The sequence below is a fragment of the Gobio gobio genome (genome assembly GCF_949357685.1).
Source record: "Gobio gobio genome assembly, chromosome: 18".
NCBI classification, from domain to species: Eukaryota; Metazoa; Chordata; class Actinopteri; order Cypriniformes; family Gobionidae; genus Gobio; species Gobio gobio.
Genome location: NC_137111.1, coordinates 26,829,873 through 26,855,368, shown reverse-complemented (window position 1 = coordinate 26,855,368; position 25,496 = coordinate 26,829,873). Strand labels below are relative to the sequence as shown.

The 25,496-nt window shown below is 38.9% G+C and overlaps 1 protein-coding gene across 1 annotated transcript; it reads left to right on the top strand.

Annotated features, from left to right (window-relative positions):
• Positions 1-899: 899 nt before the first annotated feature.
• ercc6 (excision repair cross-complementation group 6) lies at positions 900-25,330 on the top strand. The gene is made up of 20 exons (XM_079841950.1): positions 900-1,039; positions 1,510-1,905; positions 2,024-2,144; positions 2,355-2,463; positions 4,135-4,843; positions 6,570-6,701; positions 7,517-7,675; positions 9,301-9,436; positions 10,200-10,370; positions 11,233-11,409; positions 16,204-16,320; positions 16,532-16,627; positions 19,027-19,245; positions 19,680-19,790; positions 19,877-19,996; positions 20,120-20,214; positions 20,638-20,783; positions 21,110-21,794; positions 23,752-23,830; positions 23,930-25,330. The coding sequence occupies exons 2-20, from the start codon at positions 1,520-1,522 to the stop codon at positions 24,359-24,361; spliced, it is 4,200 nt and encodes a 1,399-aa protein (XP_079698076.1). The 5' UTR covers positions 900-1,039; positions 1,510-1,519; the 3' UTR covers positions 24,362-25,330.
• Positions 25,331-25,496: the final 166 nt, after the last annotated feature.

Below are 25,496 nucleotides of genomic sequence, written 5' to 3'. Positions count from 1 at the left end.
CATGGAAGGGATTGTAAAAGTCTGATCTCAAGGGGGCGCTGTATGATCAGAAACTTGGCGCCTTGGAATGTGTTTTCAAATATTTGTTATACACATATAAAAACTTATTTGTAATACAAACATATAATAACCACATAGCATATTGTCAATTTATGACAGCGAACTCGATCAATTGAATATTGGCTTCAAATATGGCTGTTAAATAGTACATAAAATGAATGTCAAATTCAAAAGTAGATTTAAATATTGCACCATTATACAATAAATGTTCTAATACAAATTGGTAACACTTTACAATAAGGTTCATTAGTTAACATTAGTTAACTACATTAGTTAACATGAACTAATGAACTGCACTTATAAAGCATTTACTTATCTTGTTAATTTCAACATTTACTAATGCATTTTTAAAATCTTGTTAACATTAGTTAATGCACTGTAAACTAACGTGAACAAACAATGAACAGCTGGATTTTTATCCAGCTTTTATCGTTATGATAAAATACAGTAACAGATGTATTGCTCATGGTTAGTTTATGTTACTTAATACATTAACTAATGTTAACTAATATAACCTTATTGTAAAGTGTTACCTACTAAATTAAATATTCGTAAGTGCTTTATGTTGTTTTTATTCATTCATTCATTCATTCATTCATTCATTCATTCACTCACTCGTTCACGAAAAACACTTTATATTCTACACACAGGCCTAATAAAATGCAGCTGAATATGTTTTTATGTAACAAATAAAAGCAGAGAAACTAGGTACGAGAGAATTTCTGCGATTATGAATTTCTGCACAACAAAATATTACTCACACTTAAGCGACCTTTCTGGACTTTTATTTTGACGTGTTTCCTCAGCCGGTGACATTGACGGTGACTTGAAATCTCTTCCTTCACAGTTTATTATGCAGTGATTGTGTAACAAGTTCACATGCTAGATAGTAGTACACAGCCAAACAACGAAAACCGAGATCTCAATGGATTTCACGTTAAACGAATAAATCATTTGAAAGAGTCGGGTCGTTGTGAAGGTTTGTTGTTTATTGCTGGGCTTTTTTAAAGTTAAACTGAGGACAAACAACAATAATAATATGCTAGCAGTTAGCATTTAGCACATAAGCCTATACTATTGCATAAAACACATTAAATTGTTTTATTTTTAAAGGATATAATCAAATATCAGTATAACCACATTTGTCTTTAAATTAAGCAATTTGTCGCGTTGTTATTGTGCGTTACTTTGAAAACCGAGGCTGTTATAGCATTCACTTATTGTGTCAACATTGTCCTTTGTTGTGTTCTTCAGTGGTTGTAATTGTTAAATACAGATATTTTACCATTTTATAGAGATAATTAGGGAAAACATACACTTTATGATTCTGTATATAAGCCATTATCAATTACTGTAGGGTTTTCGTGTTGTTATTATTATACTCTTACTTTGGTGTCTAAGTAATGAAACATATCCAAGATTACAGTCTTACATCATCCTTATTTACAGTTACTTAACAATGCCAGTAGAAGGTAACGAGGACCAGGCCCTGCCTCCCATGTCCAGCCCTGTCAGTGCCCTTACTCCTGGAGTCCAAGAAGACAATGGCCTTTCCATCCCAGGAAGCAGTAAAGAAGAGCCGACAGCTACATGTCCAGAGAATGTTGGGGCACAGAATCCTAGAAAATCGCAGCCCCTAGTCCACATCAACCGTCAGGAGATCCGATCGGTGGACCACAACTCTCAGGCTGCTGAGCTGCAGGGTTTGGGAGTGGATGTGTATGACCAAGATGTTCTCGAGCAAGGTGTGTTGCAGCAAGTGGACAGGGCCATTCAGGAGGCCAACCAGGCTGCTGCCAAAGCAGAGGCCGAGAAAGAATATGAATCCGTACTGGATGACGTCAGGTGAATTTATGCTTCCTTTGTTGATCTTGAAACATGTAAACCTGTCAAAGAATGAAATCTCAGTGTGAATGCAGCAATGTGATGCCACCTTTTGTAATTGGCTTGTACTGTATTTCAGGTCATGCACAAGTGCCTTGAAGCACATCAACAAAATTTTAGAGCAGTTAGCCCCTCATGCTGCCTCTAGCAAGGACATCAGTCGGAAAATTGAGTCTGTCAAACGACAAAAAGAGAACAAGGTGAGCATAAACTGGATTGTTCAATTTTTTTGTTTGTATTGTGTATTAGATATCTGCAATCTCAATATTAAAACATAATCTATCATAAAATATTATGTATACAGTATATACACTTTATATTCATAATGAAAAAACGAGCATGAAATATTTCACAGAAGCATTGCTCTTTTTTAAAAACACTTACCACACAATACTTATTATCCGTTACAGGAGAAACAGTTAAAAAAGATCAGAGCCAAGCAGAAGAGATTGCAGGCTGTTCTTGATGGAGAGGATATCCAGAAGCTTGAGGCAGAATTATTGATTGAGGATGATGAAGGTAAGTTTGAAGCTCAGTCCTTCGCAGAAGCTTTACATACATTATTAGCCTTATCATTGGAGCGTCATATACTCTTTTGATCTTGCTGAACAATCACTTTGTGTATATGCTGTGGGCGCCATAAATGATACACTTTCAGAATGTCTGTCCTGGATGTTTGTTTTAATATGCTATTGTCGGACCAGTAGTGGTACTTAGTAGTGGTTCTGCTCAGAAACTTTTTAAGGGGCAATGTTGGCGCCTTGGAATGTTTCTTTTTGTCTTTTTCCTTTTTTACTGTTTTTTTAAACATAAAACCACTCAACATATTGTCAATTTCGGACCACTGACTCGGATCAGTTTTTTTTAATAAATTGTAAAATTGACAATTATGGCTTCAAAAGTAGATGTAAATAATGCACAATTTAAATTCTCTGAATTATCTGATGTAATTAAAATATTTGGGAGTGCTTTTGTTCAGTGTTTTCAGAGGTTATTTATTTATTCATGCATTCATGACCTAGGGTCCGTTCTTTGTACCTCACTTAATACATCTGAGATGATTTGACAGATCCCAGAACTAATCGTGATAACTGATCTCTGGCTAATTTTGTTCTTCAAACAAATATGTGGATTGAATTAAAATATCTGGATTAAGTTGTCTGAGATTACTACGCGTTCTTTGTGTTCCCTGAAGAAGGCAGATGTATCGATACTCGAAACCACGATCAGCAATGCAGCGATTGGCTGGCGCCAAGACAGCAACGTAATGACATAATTTAAAAAACTTGACAAATTCGAAAAATACTAATAACACAAATTTCTGGACCTTTATAAGGAAACAGCCAAACGACCAAACCAACATAAAAGTTATAATAGATAAATTAAATGTGCATTCTTTTTTTTAAACATGATTCCCACTTATTTATATCCACGATTTTATAGTATTTATAGTATTTTTATTTAAATGTTGTAATTAACAATTAATTTAATTTTTAATTCAATTTGAAGTAGATTTGTTTACGTGACAGCATTAATTAAAGTTTCTTAAGGGTCAAGATCAAGTTATCTACTTCTCCTGTGCTGCATCAAGCCACTCCCATAATATCCGTCATTACTAAAATTAATGCACGACTCAGAGTAACTGTACAGCATGTGTGTAAGATTGCAAAAACATTATAAAGTAATTATTCTATCAAAAATAAATAAATCAAGTGGCTGTGTCTATAGTATTATACACAACATTATAATATTATTTTCAAATACATTTTTATATTATTATTATTATTTAAAATTATTATCGCCCCTTGTTCAGTAAGGAGCTCTTGTAATAGAGTAGCAGTGGTTAGGACAAATTTTTAATATCAACGCCACTTTAAAAGATGCAATCTAATCCTGTTTACATGAAATAAGCCTGCTCGCGAGCAGGTTTAAGCTTCTGGACCTGTTGCTATGACAGCAAGTCCAGGATGAGTGTCGAAGAACCAAACAATCCAAGATCATGCCAAATCGTCAATCGAGCTAACTGAGTTAGCTAGGTACGAAGAACGGACACCTGGGACACATGTAAACAAAATGTTACTGAATGGCTGTATCATGGAAAGTGTGACTCAGAAGAGTTCATTGAAATGTTTGCTATAATATGCTTTTATGGCAATAGTGGTATTAATCTATACTTTTTGTCTCTGTTAGAACCAGGCCCATCCACTCTGGGGAGCATGCTTATGCCAGCTCAGGAGTCCGAATGGGAAGAGCTCATCCGCACAGGTCACATGACCCCCTTTGGTTCACGGATCCCTCAGAAGCAAGAGAAGAAAGAGCCACGGAAGGCTATGCTCAGTGAGGGCTCCGGATTTGACAAGTACCTCTCAGACCAAGCTATGTTAGCGGATAGCAGGAAGAGACCCATCTTAAAGAAGAAGATCACCAAGAAGCTCTCAGGAGAGACGGTGCATGGCAAAGAGCAAAAGAACGGATCCCTCTCCAGCAAAGATAAGAAGCTCCAAAAGCAAATGCGTAAGCTCCAGAGGACCGCCTTGAGGGCTCACCCCAAAGCCAGGCCCAAGGTGGAGAAGGAGCCTTCCCGAGCCAGGAGGAGGAAAGGTGACGGGGAACAGACGTCAGAAAGCGAGGGTTCAGAGTATGTCCCGAGTGATGAGCTGATGGATCCCGAGGAACCAGACAGAGATGATGATGATGAGTTCGGGGTGGATAAAGATGAAGAATACGAACTTAAACCGTACAAGAAGAAGAACCAGGCCAAAACCAGGAAACTCAAGAAGGAGGACGAGAACGACGAGTACATCCCTAGCAGCTCAGAGGATGAAGACTCTCAGAAAGGCGGAAAAGTCAAGAAATGTAAAGATGATGGAGATATCGAGTGTTACAGGCAAAGGATTAGGTAAGTCTGAATCCATCATTTCCTAAACTGTCACAATCATTACAGTCGAAGGCCATTCGTATGTTTACTTACTTTGCCTAGCATGTATGCTAGAACAGATAGTCTAATCCACTGATGAGATTGGCTGCTGTTCCTTGACTAAGCAAATTCTATGCCTATTCATATTTTCTCATTATGGTATGCATGTATTTATTCCAGTGTTAACGTGCAAATAGATGGAAGCAAACCTAACAAGATTTATGCATTCGTATTTATAGTAAGCAAATTGAGTTGGCATGCTCTTTCTCTCTCTCTCTCTCCATAGTTTCCCTGCTCTGGTTGGTTTTAAATGTGAATGCAGCCACTCATTTCTGGTATGGTGGAGCGCAGCAGTGTTGAGTAGTGGAGGATAGGGGGGAAAAAAACATAATTAACTGAACCAATGCTTAGTCTTGACTTAATTACAAGTGCAGTCTCGGAAGCCCCAGATAAAGGGAACAGTTTCATTGCAGAGTGACAGGACCAACCCCAAATGAAGATGGATTTTTTTTCACTACACTCCTCTCTCTGTACCTTTCTTGGGGAGCTCAAACTCCTAATTGTCTGTATCAATCTTAATTTGCTTTTCTGACGATACTGCCACTAACTGCTGTAGCTTTCCCTGAAGCCAGAAGTGGGTCAATTAAATCTGGCCTGCTGGAGTGAGGGGCAGAGGAAGGGAAAGGTCTCTCACTCTCGCTCTCTCTTCTGTTTCTCTCTTTGTCTGTCTGTAGTTCTTTGGCTAGGAAATTAAAAACCGAGGCCAGGGACTTTTGGTACCTGACTGTACCTTGCAGACTTTCCCATAGGAGGCATCTTTAACAGAGTCAAATTTGAAATGTCAGCAGTAGACTTGTTTTAGTTTGAGAAGATTGTTAATCAAATACGTTAAGTCTTCAGCACGGGAAATGTCTCTGTGGGGTCTGCCATTCAGCGTGACACTGTGTCCACACCGGTTTGTGGCCTGTTTCTATTTTTGACATGATTCTTCATGGCTACTCAAGCTATTTTGTTACTGACCCTTGTGTTCATGGGTATGGATTTTTTTTTATGAAGAAAAAAATCTGTAAAATACACAATTAATACTTCAGATAGCCGATACTAATATCAAGGTGACCGAAGACCAATATAAAGGTATAAGTGATATATATATATATATATATATATATATATATATATGTATATATATACATATATATATATACATATACATATATATATATATATATATATATATATATATATATATATATATATATATATATATATATATATATATATATATATATATACATATACATATACATATACATATACATATACATATACATATATACAGCTCTGGAAAAAATTAAGAGACCATTTAACATGGATTTCTCAATGTTAAGTGGTCTCTTAATTTTTTCCAGAGCTGTATATAATATTTAAACTTACATCACATTTAATTTAAAGATGGTAAATAACACATGCCGCAATTCAATTTATATTTATTTTACACGATATTTGCTAAATTAGAAAAATATTATTTGGAAACGAAGCAATGTGAAAAGAAAAAACCCTGTAAAATAATCAGATTTATTCTTGAGAGCAACTTCTTGTTTCTGAATGTGATGAATGCTCTGTGATGATGAGCAGCTTCAAGCTGATTCCGGTTGTAAAGAGAGCATTAAAAATTTAGTGCTAATGTTGTGGTTTTGTCTTCTTGCAGGAAGTGGAAAAGGCAAAGACTTCTGGAAAAAGAGGCAAAGAGGGAAGCAGGAGAAGACGAGTCTGAGGAGAGTGACGCTGAGTTTGATGAAGGATTTAAAATGCCTGGTTTCCTCTGGAAGAAACTCTTCAAGTATGGCTCACACAAATCTCACACTCTCAATTGTGAAAGAAAACAATTAGTTGTGTTGTGTTTTCTTACACATGCACACAATGGCTGCGTCCGAAAGCTTAAATATGCTGCCTTCGGAGGATGCATTCCCAGGTAGGAAGGCATCAAGGCACGTCCGAATCCAATGTTAGCTTCACTTCCTGCCTCCTGAGATACCTTCATCTGATCGATTTTTCGAAGGAAGCATGGATGTTTCCTTCACTGCCTTTGATATCCCACATTCCTGTGCTTTCCATTCTGTGACAGTTAAGCTATAAAAAAAGATGTGGTTGGTGGTCAGTTTGTGTGTAAATGTACATTTTTGACCAACGTTTTTCCACTATTGATGTTATTTCTAGGGAGAAATGTCCATTGTAGTATTCAAATATTAGCTTAGTTCTCACCAAAGCTCTCTGTTTTGCTGTGGAGCATTACCGTTACCATTACGCTGCAACAGAAGTATGTCCAAAATCAGTGAGGTGTCATAAAAGTAGTGATTCAACAAGTTAGCTGCCTAAGTTTTCGGACACAGCCAATGTGAAATATTAAATGTGTACAAAAATGACTCACAATTTTAACTTTATGAGTCCTGAAAGCTGAGCTGTGAAGTGCTTTAGGCTTAGAAAGATGTTGTGTTCTGGATGTGTTTTACAGCACATCAATTGGGCAACACTTATGGCCCATTTATCCAGAATCAATAGTGATAATGGCTCTATGATTAATTCATCAGCCACTGTGTTTGTGTTTGTGCTGTGGCTGCGTTTTTGTGTGACAAAGTGTTTGCTTTTGTTGTCCAGGTATCAGCAGACAGGTGTCAGGTGGATGTGGGAACTGCACTGCCAGCAAGCAGGAGGCATTCTGGGAGACGAGATGGGCCTGGGCAAGACAATAGAGATAATTGCCTTCCTGGCAGGCCTGAGCTACAGCAAGCTCAAAACACGTGGCTCCAAATACAGGCAAGGGACTCTACATGCTTGTAGACTTTTACTTTAATATCTACTTTTTCCGCCTGAGAGTACAAAAAAAAAATCACATATATATATATATAATGTCTTGTATATACTGCTATTGATTATATATTAGAATTACGTGGATATAATTGAATATCTTAATTGTTTTTATTTAATCTGAGGTGAAAATGGGCTTCCATATTATTTACACCTTCTCTCGCTCTTTTTCTTTCTCTCTTCATACTGTCTTTGTGCTTTGAGTCTCTTCCTTTCCAAAACATGCTCATCATCATCATCAGCCACCGAGTCCCACATGCACCCATACATGTGTACAAACACTCATAAACACGAGCACACATAAACACAGACGTCAGCTGTCTCCCCCACCCCTCCCAGACTCAAAGTCTCGATTGCAATGAATATTTCAGCAGCTGGATTTCTGGTGGAGAGAGGTTTGGCGTGAATTATTAAAGACGTTTCAATTATGATATTCCTCTAATTCTCTTAGTGGCGACATCAAAGGAGAAACAAGGACGTGACATGAAAGAGAGACTGCTCGTTGGGAGGGGAGGGTGGAAAATTAAACATGAAACATGTAATTAAACCCCTTTAAGGTAGTGCCTTTTTACTTTTTTTGCTTTTCTTGCCAAACACTCTCGGGGTGGAGGCCCTCCTGGCTGGTCAATAAGCTGTCTGGCGTCGCCCATCCGCAAATTGATTGTTTGCAAACTCAATTATGGCTCGCTATCAATGGCTTTCACAATCCAGAATATCATATCAAGCCGTAATGCTCCAAAAGCCATTTAGTGAATTTTTTTTTTCCAGTTCATTTCTTTAGTGAACACTCACATGGAGAGGAAGACCAGAACAGCTGTGGTGTAAGCTCATGGCTTGAAGTATAATGTGTGTAATTGCAAGTAAAACATTTTAGGTGGATTTCTCTAAAAAGTAATATGGACAATCAATCATTCAGTAATGGTACTGACACACAACTTGCCTCATTTCGATAAGGATGACATCACTGAAAATAATATAACTTGTTCAGTAAGCGAGGCAGATGATGATTCATTAATCGCTTTGATGGATTCAATTCAGTGAAGGATTGGGCTACACTATGTTTCCGATTCACCAGAAAGAACTGACTCATAGGAGTCATTTGTTTGTGAATCATATCACGCTTATACGTTGTTTTTGCATGCGGCATGCAATGACAATTCAATAGATATTCAATATATCAAAGAATTTTCAGCAGCCATTTCTCCAGTTTCACATGGTCCTTCAGAAATCATTCTAATTTGATAAATAAAATGAAAAAAGAACAGCATTAATTTGAATAAATTAAACAAATCTTTTATGACTATAACTCTTTAAAGTCTTTTTTTAAATCAATTTAATGCATCCTTACTGAATAAAAGTATTCATTTCTATCCAAAAAAGTCTTACTGACCCCACATTTTGAACAATAGTTTATACATGCATATATGTATTGAAGGCGTTTGTTTACCCCAAATGAAAAGCAGATGACTGATTGCATATTAAAAACCTAGTAACCTACTACAGTACATACTAGAACTAGTAATCCAACTCTCATAGTTTCTCCAGTGTTGTGACCACATTCCTTTCTCATTTAGGTATGCTGGTCTGGGGCCTACGGTCATTGTGTGTCCGGCTACAGTCATGCATCAGTGGGTGAAGGAGTTCCACACATGGTGGCCTCCTTTCCGTGTTGCTGTCCTCCACGAAACGGGCTCCTTCACCAGCAAAAAGGTGAGACACGCTCTGCTGGAGCTGAGGCATCCATAATGTAAACTGTTTTGTTTACTCTCAATGTATGTAATCTCAACACTCCAAATTTTCCATACAAAGAAGCAACATGACAACAAGATTAAGATGAACTGTGTCGCTTCGGCCTGTAACGTTTATGCCAGCGTGAGATTTTCCCCTTGTCAGCAAATATCCTAGTGTGTTGAGTCGAATTGGCTCCAAGGAAATGTTAAATTAATTAAAGCTAAGGTAGCAGGAGCTGCTGTGGGGCGGCTGTGAAGTGTTTACTGTGAGTGGTCTTCACTGCCCCCCTCCCCATCCTGCCTGACACAGTGATTAATGGGGGTTGTTGTCTGGCAGTCCGTGCTTTGCCCTCTAGGTGGAGAGTTGGTCTCAAGAGCTTGTGGGAGAGAGACAGAGGAACGTTTATGCAGCGTTGGCACCTAATGATACCGCCTTCACGCTAACACTAACCCTCCTGTAGAGCAGATGTACCTGATTAATTGGCTACAAAGTAAAAAAAAAAGTGCGGAGGGGGGCTGGGAACAGAGGTTAGTCGCTTTGCACGTCTATAATTGGAACACACTTGAGACCATTCATGTGAGACGTCAAAGCAGACGTATAGACTAGTCGTTCTGATGAAGATGCTATCGCCAGGGGCCTGATACCGGCAACCTATTGCAATTTCCTCAATTTAATTAACAGCCAAAAAAGACATTGTGCGAGTGAGTTTACTTTCCGGTTTTACTTTATTCCTTATTTTCAGGAGAAACTCATCCCGGAAATAGTGGCCAGTCACGGCATCCTCATCACTTCCTACTCATACGTACGCATTATGCAAGATTACATCCAGAAGTACGACTGGCATTACATCATCCTGGATGAGGGCCACAAGATTAGGAACCCCAATGCTGGGGTGACTATGGCATGCAAGCAGGTGAGATTTTTTTCCTTCATTTTACAAATCAAGCTGTCAAATAAAGACTCGCTGGTCTCACAAAGTACACAAGTAAAGCTAGTTAACCTTTTAGAAATGATCTTAAGCCGGGTGCACACTGTGCGATTTTGGCCGTCTGAGAAAAAATTAAAAAAATTAGCAAATCCTAAAAGATTCCTCTGATCCTAGGCTAAAATCTGAAGTCTTTGATCATTCGTTTGACATGTTCACCGACAGCCGATTAATGACCGCTGCGATCAAATTTGTCCTCAGACGAAATTCTGGCAGTGTCAGACGATTTGGCGCACAGTCCTGCAGTGTGACTTCTCTTAGGACGACCGTCTTCATTTTTCAAGACAAACCATGACCAACATAAGCGCTAGAGAGTTCTTAGTAGCCACCATTTCAGTCCCGCGTGTAATGCAGCTCATTGTCACTGAACAGGTCATTGATTGCTGATATTAAACTCCGGACAAGTTTTCTTGTGTGCGTCTGACATTAATGACAACTTGGATCTTAAAGTGTGATCATGTTTGTACAGTCTGACAAGGAACAATCATAAAGGACTATTATACATCACACAGTGTGCACCCGACTTAAGTTTAGTCTGCATCAAGTTATATGAGCTCCAGAGGTATTGATTGCTATATTAAAAAATCAATTGGGAATTTTGCTATGCTTTGATTTGGTATTGAATAAACTGAAGCTAATGGAGCTTTAAAACCAAATAAGTGGGGTTTTATTGTCAATTAGTATCTGACTGCTTGCACAGGTAAGCTTCTAAAACTATTTTGATTACCTGATCAACTTGCGTCTCGTAAATTATGAAAGATTGTCACTGATTTTTTTTTTCCATACACAGTTCCGGACACCCCACCGTTTTATCCTCTCGGGCTCACCCATGCAGAACAACCTCAAAGAGCTGTGGTCGCTCTTTGACTTTGTGTTTCCAGGGAAGCTGGGGACTCTGCCCATCTTCATGGAGCAGTTCTCTGTGCCCATTACCATGGGAGGATACTCTAATGCATCTCCAGTTCAGGTGAACCACTCATCACCCAGAGCTTATTGATCAAAGCAGTTAAAATTCTCTTATTATTCATATAAAAACCTATAATTTATATCAAATATAACTGTGTAATGAATGCAGAACACATTGTATATTACACAGAGATGGAAGTGCCTGTATTAATTCAAAGGCATATAAAAACCTTCTAACAGCGTACTGATGGCTGCATGGTGAATGGAATCTAGATGTGCCATTATTAGGAAACCTTTTTAATAGCACACTTACTTTATGGATTTCATTTCCAAACTGCTTTAAAAGGATATTGATGTTTCCTTTGCCAATAATAAAAACCTTTACTAATTATTAATGTTATTAAATGGTTGTAGAAAGCTAACCCCTGACTCATAGTGCTCTCTTCTTTCCCAACTGTCTGCATAGTCCTGCTGACCAGCCTCATACGTTCATAAATTTTCTTTTAGTGGATATTCATTTGAGAAATGCGAGAAGACTTTACAATCTTGCAATTAGAATTTACATACTTTATGCAGTACGTGTTACTTTGCACCAAAAATATATGAAAAATGAACCAACGTCTGTCCTGTGCACTAATTCAAATCATTTTGCTATATATATAGCCCCAGACCTACTTAGGTTATCTTACATTTCATACAGTTGATTGATGAAGCATAGGATGCATCAACAACTCACTGTGCGGTGAATGCAGTTAGAATGTCCTTAAAATTCACGAAATGAGGCAAAAATGCCCCTGTTTGAGTTTTTTTCTCAGGGTGTTTTTACACTGGGCACTTTTGTTGTGGTCCGCATTAGAGCGCGATTGTTCCCGCCTGTGCTATGCGCGAATACACTGCAGGCTCACTCTTGCTTGTATCCATGGTAAATCATCAACACTAACATCCCTTACATGTGTTTAATTGAACTAAATACAGCATCATTTTTTCTTGCACACCCGAGTCAGACTCAGATCACCTCCTTCAGGCAGTCTCGGCCGGGTTCGGTACCCCCGAGGTCCGCCTGACAGTTTTCACATTACCAATGTTTCATGTGAACCGTGCCCCGTTTCGAACTAAAGTACCAGTGTGAAAACACTCTCACATTTACATCATGATATATAAGCAATATCTCTTGAGTTCTGTTTTTCTGTCCAGAATAGCACGAGTGCAAAGACGATACTGATCGTATACAACAGTTTAATAAAATAAGTTAATATTGTGTTGTTTTAGACATAATTTTTGTTTTTAGTCTGTTTTGCCAACGAAAATATAAAGACCAAGCAGAACTGTTCATCCCAGACTCCAAGCAATACACAGTGGCGTTTAATTTCTGAATCGCGTTTTGAATTAATCGGGTGAACCAATGATTCAATGGACCATAAAGAGATTAAGAGAACTATTTACATTTACCATTTTCATCAAGAGAACCATTTACTTCACCCCTGAATGAACGAATCAAATTAATGAAGGACTCAATTAGACATTTACAGTTTAATTTCATATTTCCATACTAATAAAAACAAACATTAAAGGTATAGGTCATCCAAAAATATTTCTTTCTGAAGCTACTTTTTCTAATGTCTGTTTGATTTTTTACACAATAATGACTTTAAATTATCTTTGGGAGTAATTTCTCAAACAAATTTAATGTGCGATTAATTAGATAAATTAATCGCCACATTGTGTAATTAATTAGATTACATTTTTTCATCGCTTGACAGCCCTAAAATATAAATATATATATACAGTGAGGAAAATAAGTATTTGAATACCCTGCTATTTTGCAAGTTCTCCCACTTAGAAATCATGGAGGGGTCTGAAATTGTCATCGTAGGTGCATGTCCACTGTGAGAGACATAATCTAAAAAAAAGAATCCAGAAATCACAATGTATGATTTTTTAACTATTTATTTGTATGATACAGGTGCAAATAAGTATTTGAACACCTGTCTATCAGCTAGAATTCTGACCCTCAAAGACCTGTTAGTCTGCCTTTAAAATGTCCACCTCCACTCCATTTATTATCCTAAATTAGATGCACCTGTTTGAGGTTGTTAGCTGCATAAAGACACCTGTCCACCCCATACAATCAGTAAGAATCCAACTACTAACATGGCCAAGACCAAAGAGCTTTCCAAAGACACTAGAGACAAAATTGTACACCTCCACAAGGCAGGAAAGGGCTACGGGGAAATTTCCAAGCAGCTTGGTGAAAAAAGGTCCACTGTTGGAGCAATCATTAGAAAATGGAAGAAGCTAAACATAACTGTCAATCTCCCTCGGACTGGGGCTCCATGCAAGATCTCACCTCATGGGGTCTCAAAGATCCTAAGAAAGGTGAGAAATCAGCCCAGAACTACACGGGAGGAGCTGGTCAATGACCTGCTGGGACTACCGTTTCCAAGGTTACTGTTGGTAATAAACTAAGACGTCATGGTTTGAAATCATGCATGGCACGGAAGGTTCCCCTGCTTAAACCAGCACATGTCCAGGCCCGTCTTAAGTTTGCCAATGACCATTTGGATGATCCAGAGGAGTCATGGGAGAAAGTCATGTGGTCAGATGAGACCAAAATAGAACTTTTTGGTCATAATTCCACTAAACGTGTTTGGAGGAAGAAGAATGATGAGTACCATCCCAAGAACACCATCCCTACTGTGAAGCATGGGGGTGGTGGCATCATGCTTTGGGGGTGTTTTTCTGCACATGGGACAGGGCGACTGCACTGTATTAAGGAGAGGATGACCGAGGCCATGTATTGCGAGTTTTTGGGCAACAACCTCCTTCCCTCAGTTAGAGCATTGAAGATGGGTCGAGGCTGGGTCTTCCAACATGACCATGACCCGAAGCACACAGCCAGGATAACCAAGGAGTGGCTCTGTAAGAAGCATATCAAGGTTCTGGTGTGGCCAGTCTCCAGACCTAAACCCAATAGAGAATCTTTGGAGGGAGCTCAAACTCCGTGTTTCTCAGCGACAGGCCAGAAACCTGACTGATCTAGAGAAGATCTGTGTGGAGGAGTGGGCCAAAATCCCTCCTGCAGTGTGTGCAAACCTGGTGAAAAACTACAGGAAACATTTGACCTCTGTTATTGCAAACAAAGGCTACTGTACCAAATAATAACATTGATTTTGTCAGGTGTTCAAATACTTATTTGCAGCTGTATCATACAAATAAATAGTAAAACAAATCATACATTGTGATTTCTGGATTTTTTTTTTTAGATTATGTCTCTGACAGTGGACATGCACCTACGATGACAATTTCAGACCCCTCCATGATTTCTAAGTGGGAGAACTTGCAAAATAGCAGGGTGTTCAAATACTTATTTTCCTCACTGTGTGTGTGTGTGTGTGTGTGTGTGTGTGTGTGTGTGTGTGTGTGTGTGTGTGTGTGTGTGTGTGTGTGTGTGTGTGTGTGTGTGTGTGTGTGTGTGTGTGTGTGTGTGTGTGTGTGTGTGTGTGTGTGTGTGTGTGTGTGTGTGTGTGTGTGTGTGTGTGTGTGTGTGTGTGTGTGTGTGTGTGTGTGTGTGACATTCTACTTTAAAAAATATGTTTCAGAATTTAAATCTGGAGTTAAAAAATAAGTTTCTGTAAAAAAAAAAGAAAACATTATGACATTATAGAAATGTTTAAGAGCCCTTTAAACAACATATATCTAATTATTTTATGATTATGCATCCAGATTTTTATGGCATATTAATTCGGAGGCAATTGTATTTTTAAAAGTACAAATATTCTGTCACATTGCAGCACCATTTAAAATAAACTAAAGGGTCTTTAAAAAATGTGAAAAACTTAACAGAAATAATACAATTATTGAAGAAGTGAATGAATACTAACAGATCCTGAAACAGGAAACCGTCTCTCTCTCTCTCTCTCTCTCACTCTCTCGCTCTCACTCACTCACTCACTCACTCACTCTGTGTCTCTCTCTCGCTCTCTTTTGTCCTCTCAAATGGGCCCTAATCTGGGCTCGTTGTATGCCCTGCAGTGTTGTGGTTCCACTGCAGGCTTTCTTTTGATCTGCGAACCCCTTTAAATTACAGCTAAATGGCATTTGGCCTAACGCTGGATCAGGAGAACATTATTGATAAAAGAGTGTATCCCCCCTCTGGAGTCCAGCAGCACTCTTATGAATCTTTAATGTGTCAATCTGCTGATAGGAGGAGAGAGAAAGAACAAGCGGCTGTTGACATGCCTCAGGACACGCTAATTTGTTTGGCTTTCATAAAGTCTGTTGAAGTGGATGCTTGTTAATTAGCCAAAACATAGACATAAATATATTTTAGTTGGTGTGTGTGCTTGCAAAAAGTTAAAACATGTACACTACTGTAGGTTTGGGGTTTGTAAGATGATTTAATGTTTTTAAAGCTGCATATATTTAATCAAAAATGATATTATGTTTAATCAAAATAATATTGTGAAATATTATTAAAATAACTGTCTATTTTAATGCATTTTAAAATGTATTATATTCCTGTGATTGGCAGCTTTATTTACAGTAGACATTACTATGATCATCCTTCAGAAATCATTCTAATATACACATTTGGTGTTGAAGAAACATTGCTGCTTATTATCAGTGCTGAGCAGGTGTGCTGCTTAATATTTTTGTGGAGACCCTTTGATACATTTCCACATTTATTTGAAATGGAAACATTACATTTGTAACATTTAGAAATTATTTTCTGTCACTAGCCTTTTTAAGACTGTATCAGTCTATATGCTGTATTATCAACTTTTTTCAAGTTGCAGCAGGGAATGTGTTATTATTGATTCGTCACAAATGGATTTGTTTTATTTCTAATCCTCAGGTCCAGACAGCCTATAAATGTGCTTGTGTTCTTCGTGACACGATTAACCCCTACCTGCTGAGAAGAATGAAGGCCGATGTGAAAGCAAACCTCTCTTTACCTGACAAAAATGAACAGGTGCCCACTAGTTATCTTTCTATTCCTTGCATGACAACAGCACATTTTGGCCAATTAGTTGATATTGTTTTCTCTGAAAACGTGTTTCAAAGAAAACTAAGCATTAAGCTTGAAACATTGAAACTTCCTAGTGTTGAATAATCAAATATATGTTGACTACAAGCAAAACATCAACTCTGTTATAGCCCTTAATGTTTTATTGTCCAAACAGGTCCTGTTCTGCAGATTAACGGAAGATCAGCGGCAGGTCTACCAGAGTTTTTTGGACTCCAAAGATGTTTATCAAATTCTGAATGGAGACATGCATGTAAGGGATACATGTGTAAAACACCAGTGTGATTGCTCAAAATTGATGATCTTCTCTTCCCCACAATGTAAAAAGCCTTATTCATTATTCAGTCCATTTGAGAGTGGTGACACCCCCTATCAATATATGTTCACATACAGTTGTGTTCAAATAAATAGCAGTGTGTTAATAAAAGTGAGTAAAGTGCAAATATATATATCATTTTTATCCATATTTCAAAAATGCACTGGAAATATTACACATTCAATTCCAAATCAAAGCTTATGAAGTCTGCGTTATTCTTTTACAGTAAGCAAAGAAAATGAATATTAATCTGTTCAGAAAAATCGACATTTGTCTCTTCAAACTCAATTTTTTAAGAGTAAACTTTAAATGACTGAACTTTTATCTAGTTGCATAACCATTGTTTTTGAGAACTGCTGCGCATCTGCGTTGCATCGAGTCATCCAACTTCTAGCACCTGGAAACAGGTATTTCAGCCCAGGATGAACAAACTACATAGTTTCACAGTTCCTGTGAATTTGGGGGTTTTGCTTCAGAGACTGCATTTTTAATGTCACCCCACATGTTTTGAATTGGGTTGAGGTCGGAGGATTGAGCAGGCCACTCCATTACCTCACTCCTTTTCGTCTGGAACCAAGATGTTGCACGCTTACTCGTGTGTTTAGGGTCGTTGTCTTTTTGAAAGACCCATTTCAGGGGTATTTCCACTTCGGCGTAGGGCAACATTATCTCTTCAAGTATTTTGATGCATTCATGATCCCTGGAATGCGATAAATAGATCCAACGCCATAGTATGAAAAACATCCCTATACAATTATTCTTGCGCCACAATGCTTCACTGTCTTCACAGTGTAGAGTGGCTTGAATCATTACTCGGGGGTCGCCTGATGTACTGTTGATGACCGCTAGACCCAAAAAGAACTTACTCTCATCAGTCCACAGAATGTTACGCCCTTTCTCTTTGGGCCAATCAATGTGTTCCCTGGCAAAGTTTAACCGATTCTGCGCATGCCGTTTTTTTAACAATGGTGCTTTACGGGGGCTTCTTGCTGTTAGCTTAGCTTCGATCAAACGTCTTCTGACTGTAACAGTACTTACAGGTACTTTTAGGTCATCTTTGATCTTTGTGGAGGTGATGATTGGCTGAATCTTTACCATTCAGACTATTTTTAGATCCGTTTTAACAGTTGTTGCTCGTTTTCTTCTGCATATTTTAGGATTTTGTTGCCATTTTAAAGCATTTGAGATCATTTTAGCTGAGCATCCTAAATTATTTAAACTCCACACTGCTATTATTTTGAAAACACCCCTTTTAATGAATGAGTCAATTACTCAAAACAAGCAGCGTGCATGTCATGACAGTTGGGTCTGTTGTTTTTCTATTACACTACTACATCTACAAGTAAATGATTTGCAATGCAGAAATATCACAACCACTAATACAGTGGATCATCAGGTTACTGATGTTGTACTGCTTCTTTCTTCTTTTTTTACACTACTGTTCAAAAGAGTCTAAAGAAAAAAATGTAGAGAGCTTCTGAAATTTGTATGGTGGGATGTTTCAAAAGCACTCCAAAAGTAGTGGGATTTAAATTCTAATTCAAACTTAAAAATGAAGTTTTAGGATTTAAAATATATATATTTTAAGGCATTTTATCATGTAACACGAATAAGAAATATGTATGATTTGCCATTATTTCTTAGTCACTAAAAATGATAATTCTGTCAAGTTATTCAGGACAACGTAATCATCAGGTTTAACTCACAGCTCTCATAAAAGCAAACGTAGGTCAAACTGAACTAATACAAACTTGCTAAATTTTCAAATGATTATGCTGACACCAATGTGAAATGAAAAAAATACCCCCAAAAAATTAAAACTATTTGGAATATGTGTACAGATATGTTTGCTTTCCCTTATAACAAGGATGCAGAATCTGTTAATTGGCAAATTTATCAGCCTTACACACCTGTGAAGATGCTTGCCTCGTTGCATTAAAAACAAAAACACTGTCCATGTGATCTATTGACTCGTTTTATGTGCAAAGTGTCATAGCAAGGAAAAGCTCCTTTATACAAACTATTCATCACAATGCTCCAAATGTGTTTTGTGCAGACAAAAGCTGTGGGTTGCAGAGCAGTTTACAAACCCCTCTTATGTGGTCACAAACTCCATTAAGCCACATATATAATGCAAAGACTGCTGCATTTACTTCAAGGAAGAGACTATACTTTGCTCTGGTCAATTACCTTCATTAAATTAACCAAGTTTATTAATATTAAGATTTGTGTTTCCTATTTCTTACATGGAAAGAGAGAATTGTTTTTCTCCCTCCATTAAATGTATTAACATATCCATCCGGTGTATTAATCAATTCCCCACCCTGTGGTTCTAGGTCTTCTCAGGCCTCATAGCTCTGAGGAAGATGTGCAACCACCCGGATCTGTTCACAGGCGGGCCACGGCTGCTCCGAGGCATCCCTGATGAGCAGCTGACCGAGGAGGAGCACTTCGGTTACTGGAAACGCTCTGGGAAAATGATTGTGGTGGAGTCACTGCTGCGCCTGTGGTTCAAACAGGGACACCGAGTTTTGCTTTTCACCCAATCCAGGCAGGTCAGTAATAAAGAAGGGAACGGCGAAAAGGATGGACTAAACGCACAACGGCGTAGATGCGATTGGTTGATTTCAGCCGAATTCACATAAGTAGATCCATCAGGCCATCGCTGAAGCAAAGAAGTGCGAATAAACCCACAGTATTGATGGATAAGCTGCACTCTCACTATCTCCAGCAGAACCACTAAAGGACCAATAAAGTTATTATGTCATTTTGCCCTCTAATAGAATTCATTAGGAGATCTTATTGCATTGTAGGGTGTCTGTCAGGACCCAGCTGTCTTTGTTCAATAGAAATGAGATTTGGCTTCAGAGAGAACCTAAAACCCACACAGTTGGTACTTCTGTACATGTAATATTAATCTCACTTAATCCTATTAGCACTAATCCTGTTCTTAATGCTCTGTCTGAAACCCTTTCTCCCACACACACAGATGCTGGAGATCTTGGAGGTTTTCGTGAGGGAGAACGGCTTCTCCTATCTCAAAATGGATGGCACCACTACCATTGCGTCCAGACAGCCTCTCATTGCTCAGTACAACCAGGTAAATATGAGATGGCAGGACATGTTTTATGCTCTCTGTGATGGTGATTTTGAACCAATTTATTAATCCCTTCCTCCTCCTTACAGAACAAGAACATCTTTGTCTTCCTCTTGACAACAAGAGTTGGAGGTTTGGGAGTCAATCTGACTGGAGCAAATCGGGTTGTAATCTATGACCCAGACTGGAACCCCAGCACAGACACTCAGGTCGGGCCAAAGCCACATCTCACATCCAAAACGCATGTCCTTGCTGTACCCGATGCAAAATTTTCAGCTTGTAGCATGCAGCGCTGATCGCTAATGATCTGAACTATTGACCTCTTCCTTTAGGCTCGTGAGCGTGCCTGGAGGATTGGGCAGAAACAGCAGGTGACGGTTTACAGGCTGCTGACAGCTGGAACTATTGAGGAGAAGATTTACCACAGGTTAGTTTCCTGGGACTGGGCATTGAGATGGAGCTGGTAATGGTGAGGAGGACTATTACAATCCATAATGTCCTACTTCTGTCTGCAGGAGCTCAATAGACAGTAATTGAAATGCATTATTTTTTTAATTAGATATCAACACAAATTTGCTAATTGGTCGCTAAAGGCTGTCGTAGACTACTGGGTTATTTGTAGGGAGGCAATGGGAATTTCGATACACTGCAAAGAGCGGGATTGTTTGCATATTAATTTTGCAATTTCAAACTAACCTGCGTTTGTTAAGCAGACAAAAACTGTCCAGCAGGGTGAGATTGTGGGATGTCAGTGTTTAGGCTATAAAGGAGATAATTCAGGAAATGAGGGGCTAGAGTGTATCATAATGACGATAAAAAACCCCACAGTATTTCTTGTCTCTTTCCATAGACAAATCTTCAAACAGTTTCTCACCAACCGAGTGCTAAAAGATCCTAAGCAGAGACGGTTTTTCAAGTCTAACGACATTTATGAACTTTTCACGCTGAGCAGTCCTGACGGCTCCCAGGGAACAGAAACCAGTGCAATATTTGCAGGTAATTCATGGATCTGTTAACCATTTGAGCATATGTTCTTTCTTTGTTCATTTGGCTGATATCACAAAGAGAAGAGGTGTTGAAATCAGGCAGTGTAAATATCATTTTAAAACATTTTTCAGGTACAAAAAAAAAATCTGACATTTTAGGGGTACAGCAGTTTGTTACTGGGGAAGTACCCTTAAAGGGACAACTTTGTACCCTAGCTACCCCTAAAAAGTATATATTTTTACCTAGAGTAAAAGTACTACAATGCACATTTCTTCTGAGTGTAGATGCAGTACATAACTCTTCTGAATTGTGTTGTATTTTGTATTATTTCATAGGCACCGGGTCAGATGTGCAGGTTCCAAAAAGACACAAGACCTCCCATCCATCTCAGGGGACCTCGAGACCATCACAGTCTCATTCGTCTGCATTTTGCGTTAAAGACCAAGATTCCACATCTCTATCAGGAAACAGAAACGCTACCTCAGTCAATGGTCTGTCAAACAACAGTGCTTCCGGGTCACCGAACAATAACCTCGAACCTCATTCCATTGCTGACCGTTTGACAAACAGCACTAGTAAAGATCTTTCTTCTACGAACAGCCCTCAAAAGCACAGAGAGAAGAAAAAGCACTGTGAAACGCCAGAAAAGGACGCGTTAGCCTCAGATGGACACAAGAGCAAGCATAAAAAGCGCAAGCACTCTGACGACGTCAGGTTTGAGGGCTGCCGTATTTCTCACCTGGTGAAGAAAAAGAGGTACAACAAAGAGGAAGAGGAGGAGGAAAAAAATGAGAAAAAGAATAATGATTATGTTCTAGCCAAACTCTTTAAAAAATCAGGGATACACAGTGTCATGACGCATGACACCATCATGGAGTCATCCAACCCTGACTATGTACTCGTGGAAGCTGAGGCCAATAGGGTTGCGAAGGATGCGCTGAGAGCTCTGAAGGTCTCCAGGCAAAACTGCAGGCTGCCTTTCTCAAGAGGGTCCGTGACAGCAACCCCACCTCCAGTCAAGTATGTCTCCTTTAAAGGTTATTTCAACCAAAAATTCTGTTATTAATTACTCACCCTCTTATTGTTCCAAACCCATAAGACTTTCGTTCATCTTTGGAGCACAGTTGAAGATATTTTTAATGAAATCTTTCTATCTCTCCATTGACAGCCTACGCAACTACCACTTTCAAGCCCCATAAAGGTAGTAAAGACATCATTCAAGTAATCCATGCGACTCCAGTGGCTTAAGCCCCGGTATACTTCACTTTCCGCGCCCGGACGCGTCACGCGCGCAGCCCTGTCCGTGCGTCTTTCAAAGTATACTACACCACGGATGCGCGCAAATGATCGCGTTCGACGCATGCGCAGTAAAAAATGTTCTATGCTCTTCCAGACATCGGAGGGCAGCACTGAGTCCTGTCATCAACGGGACATTCGCTGGGCATGATCAGAGAATAACTGTAGTGCATCCACCATTGCAACATAGTTTGGAAGAAACACTGAAGAATCAAAAATAGTCTCTTTTTTTTTACAAGCGTGTTGTTTTTAAACCGGTCTTTGCATACTCTTCTTCGATGGCTGAACACTGTTCTCAATACTGTGCGTATTGCCACCTAGTGGACTCTCCTGTACTGCTGGCGCATGCGCTGTTGCACGCGGACCGTTTCGACATCGTCGAAATTTGGGCTGCGCACAGACAGGGTGTGCGGCCGTGCACGAACGCGGACGGCCGAAGTATACCCGGGTCAATTTTCAAACCTCAATTTTATGCATGCATGTTATGTCAACGCGAAATCAGACGTTGCATAAACGTGCATTGGAGATTAATATTTCGTAAATAGTGGTAAATTGTGTTTTTTTGCACAAAGCACTTGCATCCAGTTGGGTAGGCAGAATTTTATTTTTGGTTGGGCCTGGGCAAAAGTGAGCGGGCACTTTCACACTTGTCACTGTCAACATAAACCAAAACTGTAGCTACAACCTGTCCACATTCAAAACATGAGCAGCGGTTACAACAAACGTTAGACACTTTATTTCCACTTTTCGAATATTTTCTTCATTTTTAATCGAAAATAAACGCCTTTCCGATCTGATATGTGATGGAAAAAGGAAGTACAGCGAGTTCGGCAAAAGCCGGATTCAAACCTCAGGTCGAATTGCGTCAAAACTTAGTGCCACGCACCTTACCCCTACACTATCACGACTGACAGACAGTGATGGCGTGTTCCCGGCTTTACAGAATGAACCTGCACTTGGAATTGAAAAGTCTTAAGGGGTTTGCACATTGGACGCAAAGCTCAGCGCTGCGCCACGTCTTCAAAATTCGAACACATTGTTTTCAATGAGTGTACGCACACCGGCGGCGACATTCGACGCCTGTCCGCGGCGCCCAGCTACGACTCAGGAAGTTGTTCAAAATCCTGCTGCGCCACAGAGCGGCATTTCAAGGTTTTATATGCAATTTATATAATATTTCCCTCAAATCGTCAATGTACATACTGACCTCACCCTGTGCTACAAGATACATTTGTTTTACATTCTGAGGTCAACAGCTTGAATAAAGTCTAACCATATTGGCGAAAATGTATTATAGACGTCATCATAGTGGGCGCTACGCCCCTGCTTGCATCGCTTCATAAAATTGAGGATTACTTTAGGGTCACATGGATTACTTTAATGATGTCTTCACTACCTTTCTGGGGCTTGAAAGTGGTAGTTGCATTGCTGTCAATGGAGGGACAAAAAACTCTGAGATTTCATTAAAAAGATCTTCATTTGTGTTCCAAAGATGAACAAAAGTCTTACGGGTTTTGAAAGGACATGAGGGTGAGTAATTAATGACAGAATTTTCATTTTTGGATAAACTAACACTTTAATTTCATATAACTGAATGGAAAATGAACAACATTATGTGACTTGTGATATAACAAGATGTCAATGATAAAATAAGGTGGTTTTAACACACATTTTCTCTTAGGAGAAGGTTTGGCCAGAAGAAAAACTCCCTCCTTTCTCAGCCATCTGGGACAACGGCAAAATCAGCAGAGAAATGCAAGGTATGTCTATACGGGCACAATATCCTGTGAACCCCCAATAGAACAATAAAGGTTGTTAAGCGTTCATGTTCTGTTTTTTTTTTTTTTTTTTTAATATAGGATGCAGATGTTATAAAGAAGTCAGTGGTAAAGAAGCCAGGATCTGCTTCTCACTTCAGCGGTGAAGGAGCACAGGGGGAATCTGGTTCTCTCTCCTCATCCTCTCTCCTCGCTAGAATGAAGGCCAGGAATCACCTCAATCAACCCCGGAGACAAGAGGATGAGGAAGAGGAAGAGAGAGAGACTCAGTCTGCCACCGTGCATACGACTCCTACAGAACACGATGAGCTTCTGGTTGACCTGAGGAACTTTGTGGCCTTCCAAGCTCAGGTGGATGGCCAGGCGAGCACCAAGGAGATCCTAGAGTACTTCACCCCGAGACTCACTTCCACACAAACCCCAGTGTTCAGAGAACTGCTGAGAAATATTTGTGAGTTCCACAGACTTCCTGGGCAGGAAGGGATGTGGAAGCTTAAAGCTGACTTCAGGTAAACGGAGCGGAGCATATTAAAAGCTGTTAACCGAGAAGCTCCAAACAAAATGTATACCTCTCACATTTGGGATCAACGGTGATTCGATGCAATTATTTCAATAATCTTTCCAGGTTGGCCGTAAAAAGTACAAAACGAATTGTATTTGCTCTATTATTGTAAAACACTCCTATTGTCTTTTTTGTTTGTTTTTGTAAAATTCCTGGAAATTACTTGAACTTGGAATTGTCCTGAAAACTGTGTTGGTCGGGTAACTAATGATGTATTTGTTTTGCTGTACTGTATTATAATACTATTGTTATCTTTTTTTTTTTAATTCAAAAGGAATTATTGGTACTCATTGCTACCATTTTTCTTTTTGGCAATAAGGGAAAATGTACATTTTATATAGGGCTTCCACCCTAAAGGTGCTTGGTGCCAAATTGTTTACATGACGTTTTAGCGAGTGAAGGTGATTTTGAAAGTTATGGCCAACATTATTTAATGTCTTGAGAGTATCTACCTCTACCTCCCGCTTAATGTTTGTTCATTGAGAACAAATGAGATTTAATGTAATTGCAATGTGTAAAGCCTGTGATGGAGTTTAGGGAATACTGTTATACGTTTCAACAATTAAATGTATTCATTAAAAGTTACCCAATAAACATCATCCTTTACATCAACTCCTTAGTACATTTTATTAATATGATCTAGGAAATTTAATGCATGACTAGATGAGGCGGAAGATGCACCACCTCACGGGGGCTTATTGTAGCTCATTTTGAAAAGAACTATGATTTTTCTGTTGCACATTAATCACAATGCCATGGGCTCTCAGGGACAGGGTTTTATTTCTTGTAAGTTAATGTGTCAGAAATTAGTGCTCGTCTTATATTGTTTGTCAGCGCGATTTAGCACACCAGCAATGAGAAACAACCTTTAAAAAAAAAAAAAAAAGATTTTGTGAAGAAAACTGTAAAATGCTCCTTTGAAACAATAAAGAAAACAAAAGATAGTTTATGAATTTATTCAATGCTCTGTTCGAGTTTCCGACCTCATTAAAACTTTATTCGTTTATGTAGTCGTTACTGTGCTCAGAATAATAGTAATTGACTTATTTATTTGTAGTTTATTAACCAAAAGTTGTCTAGTTTTTT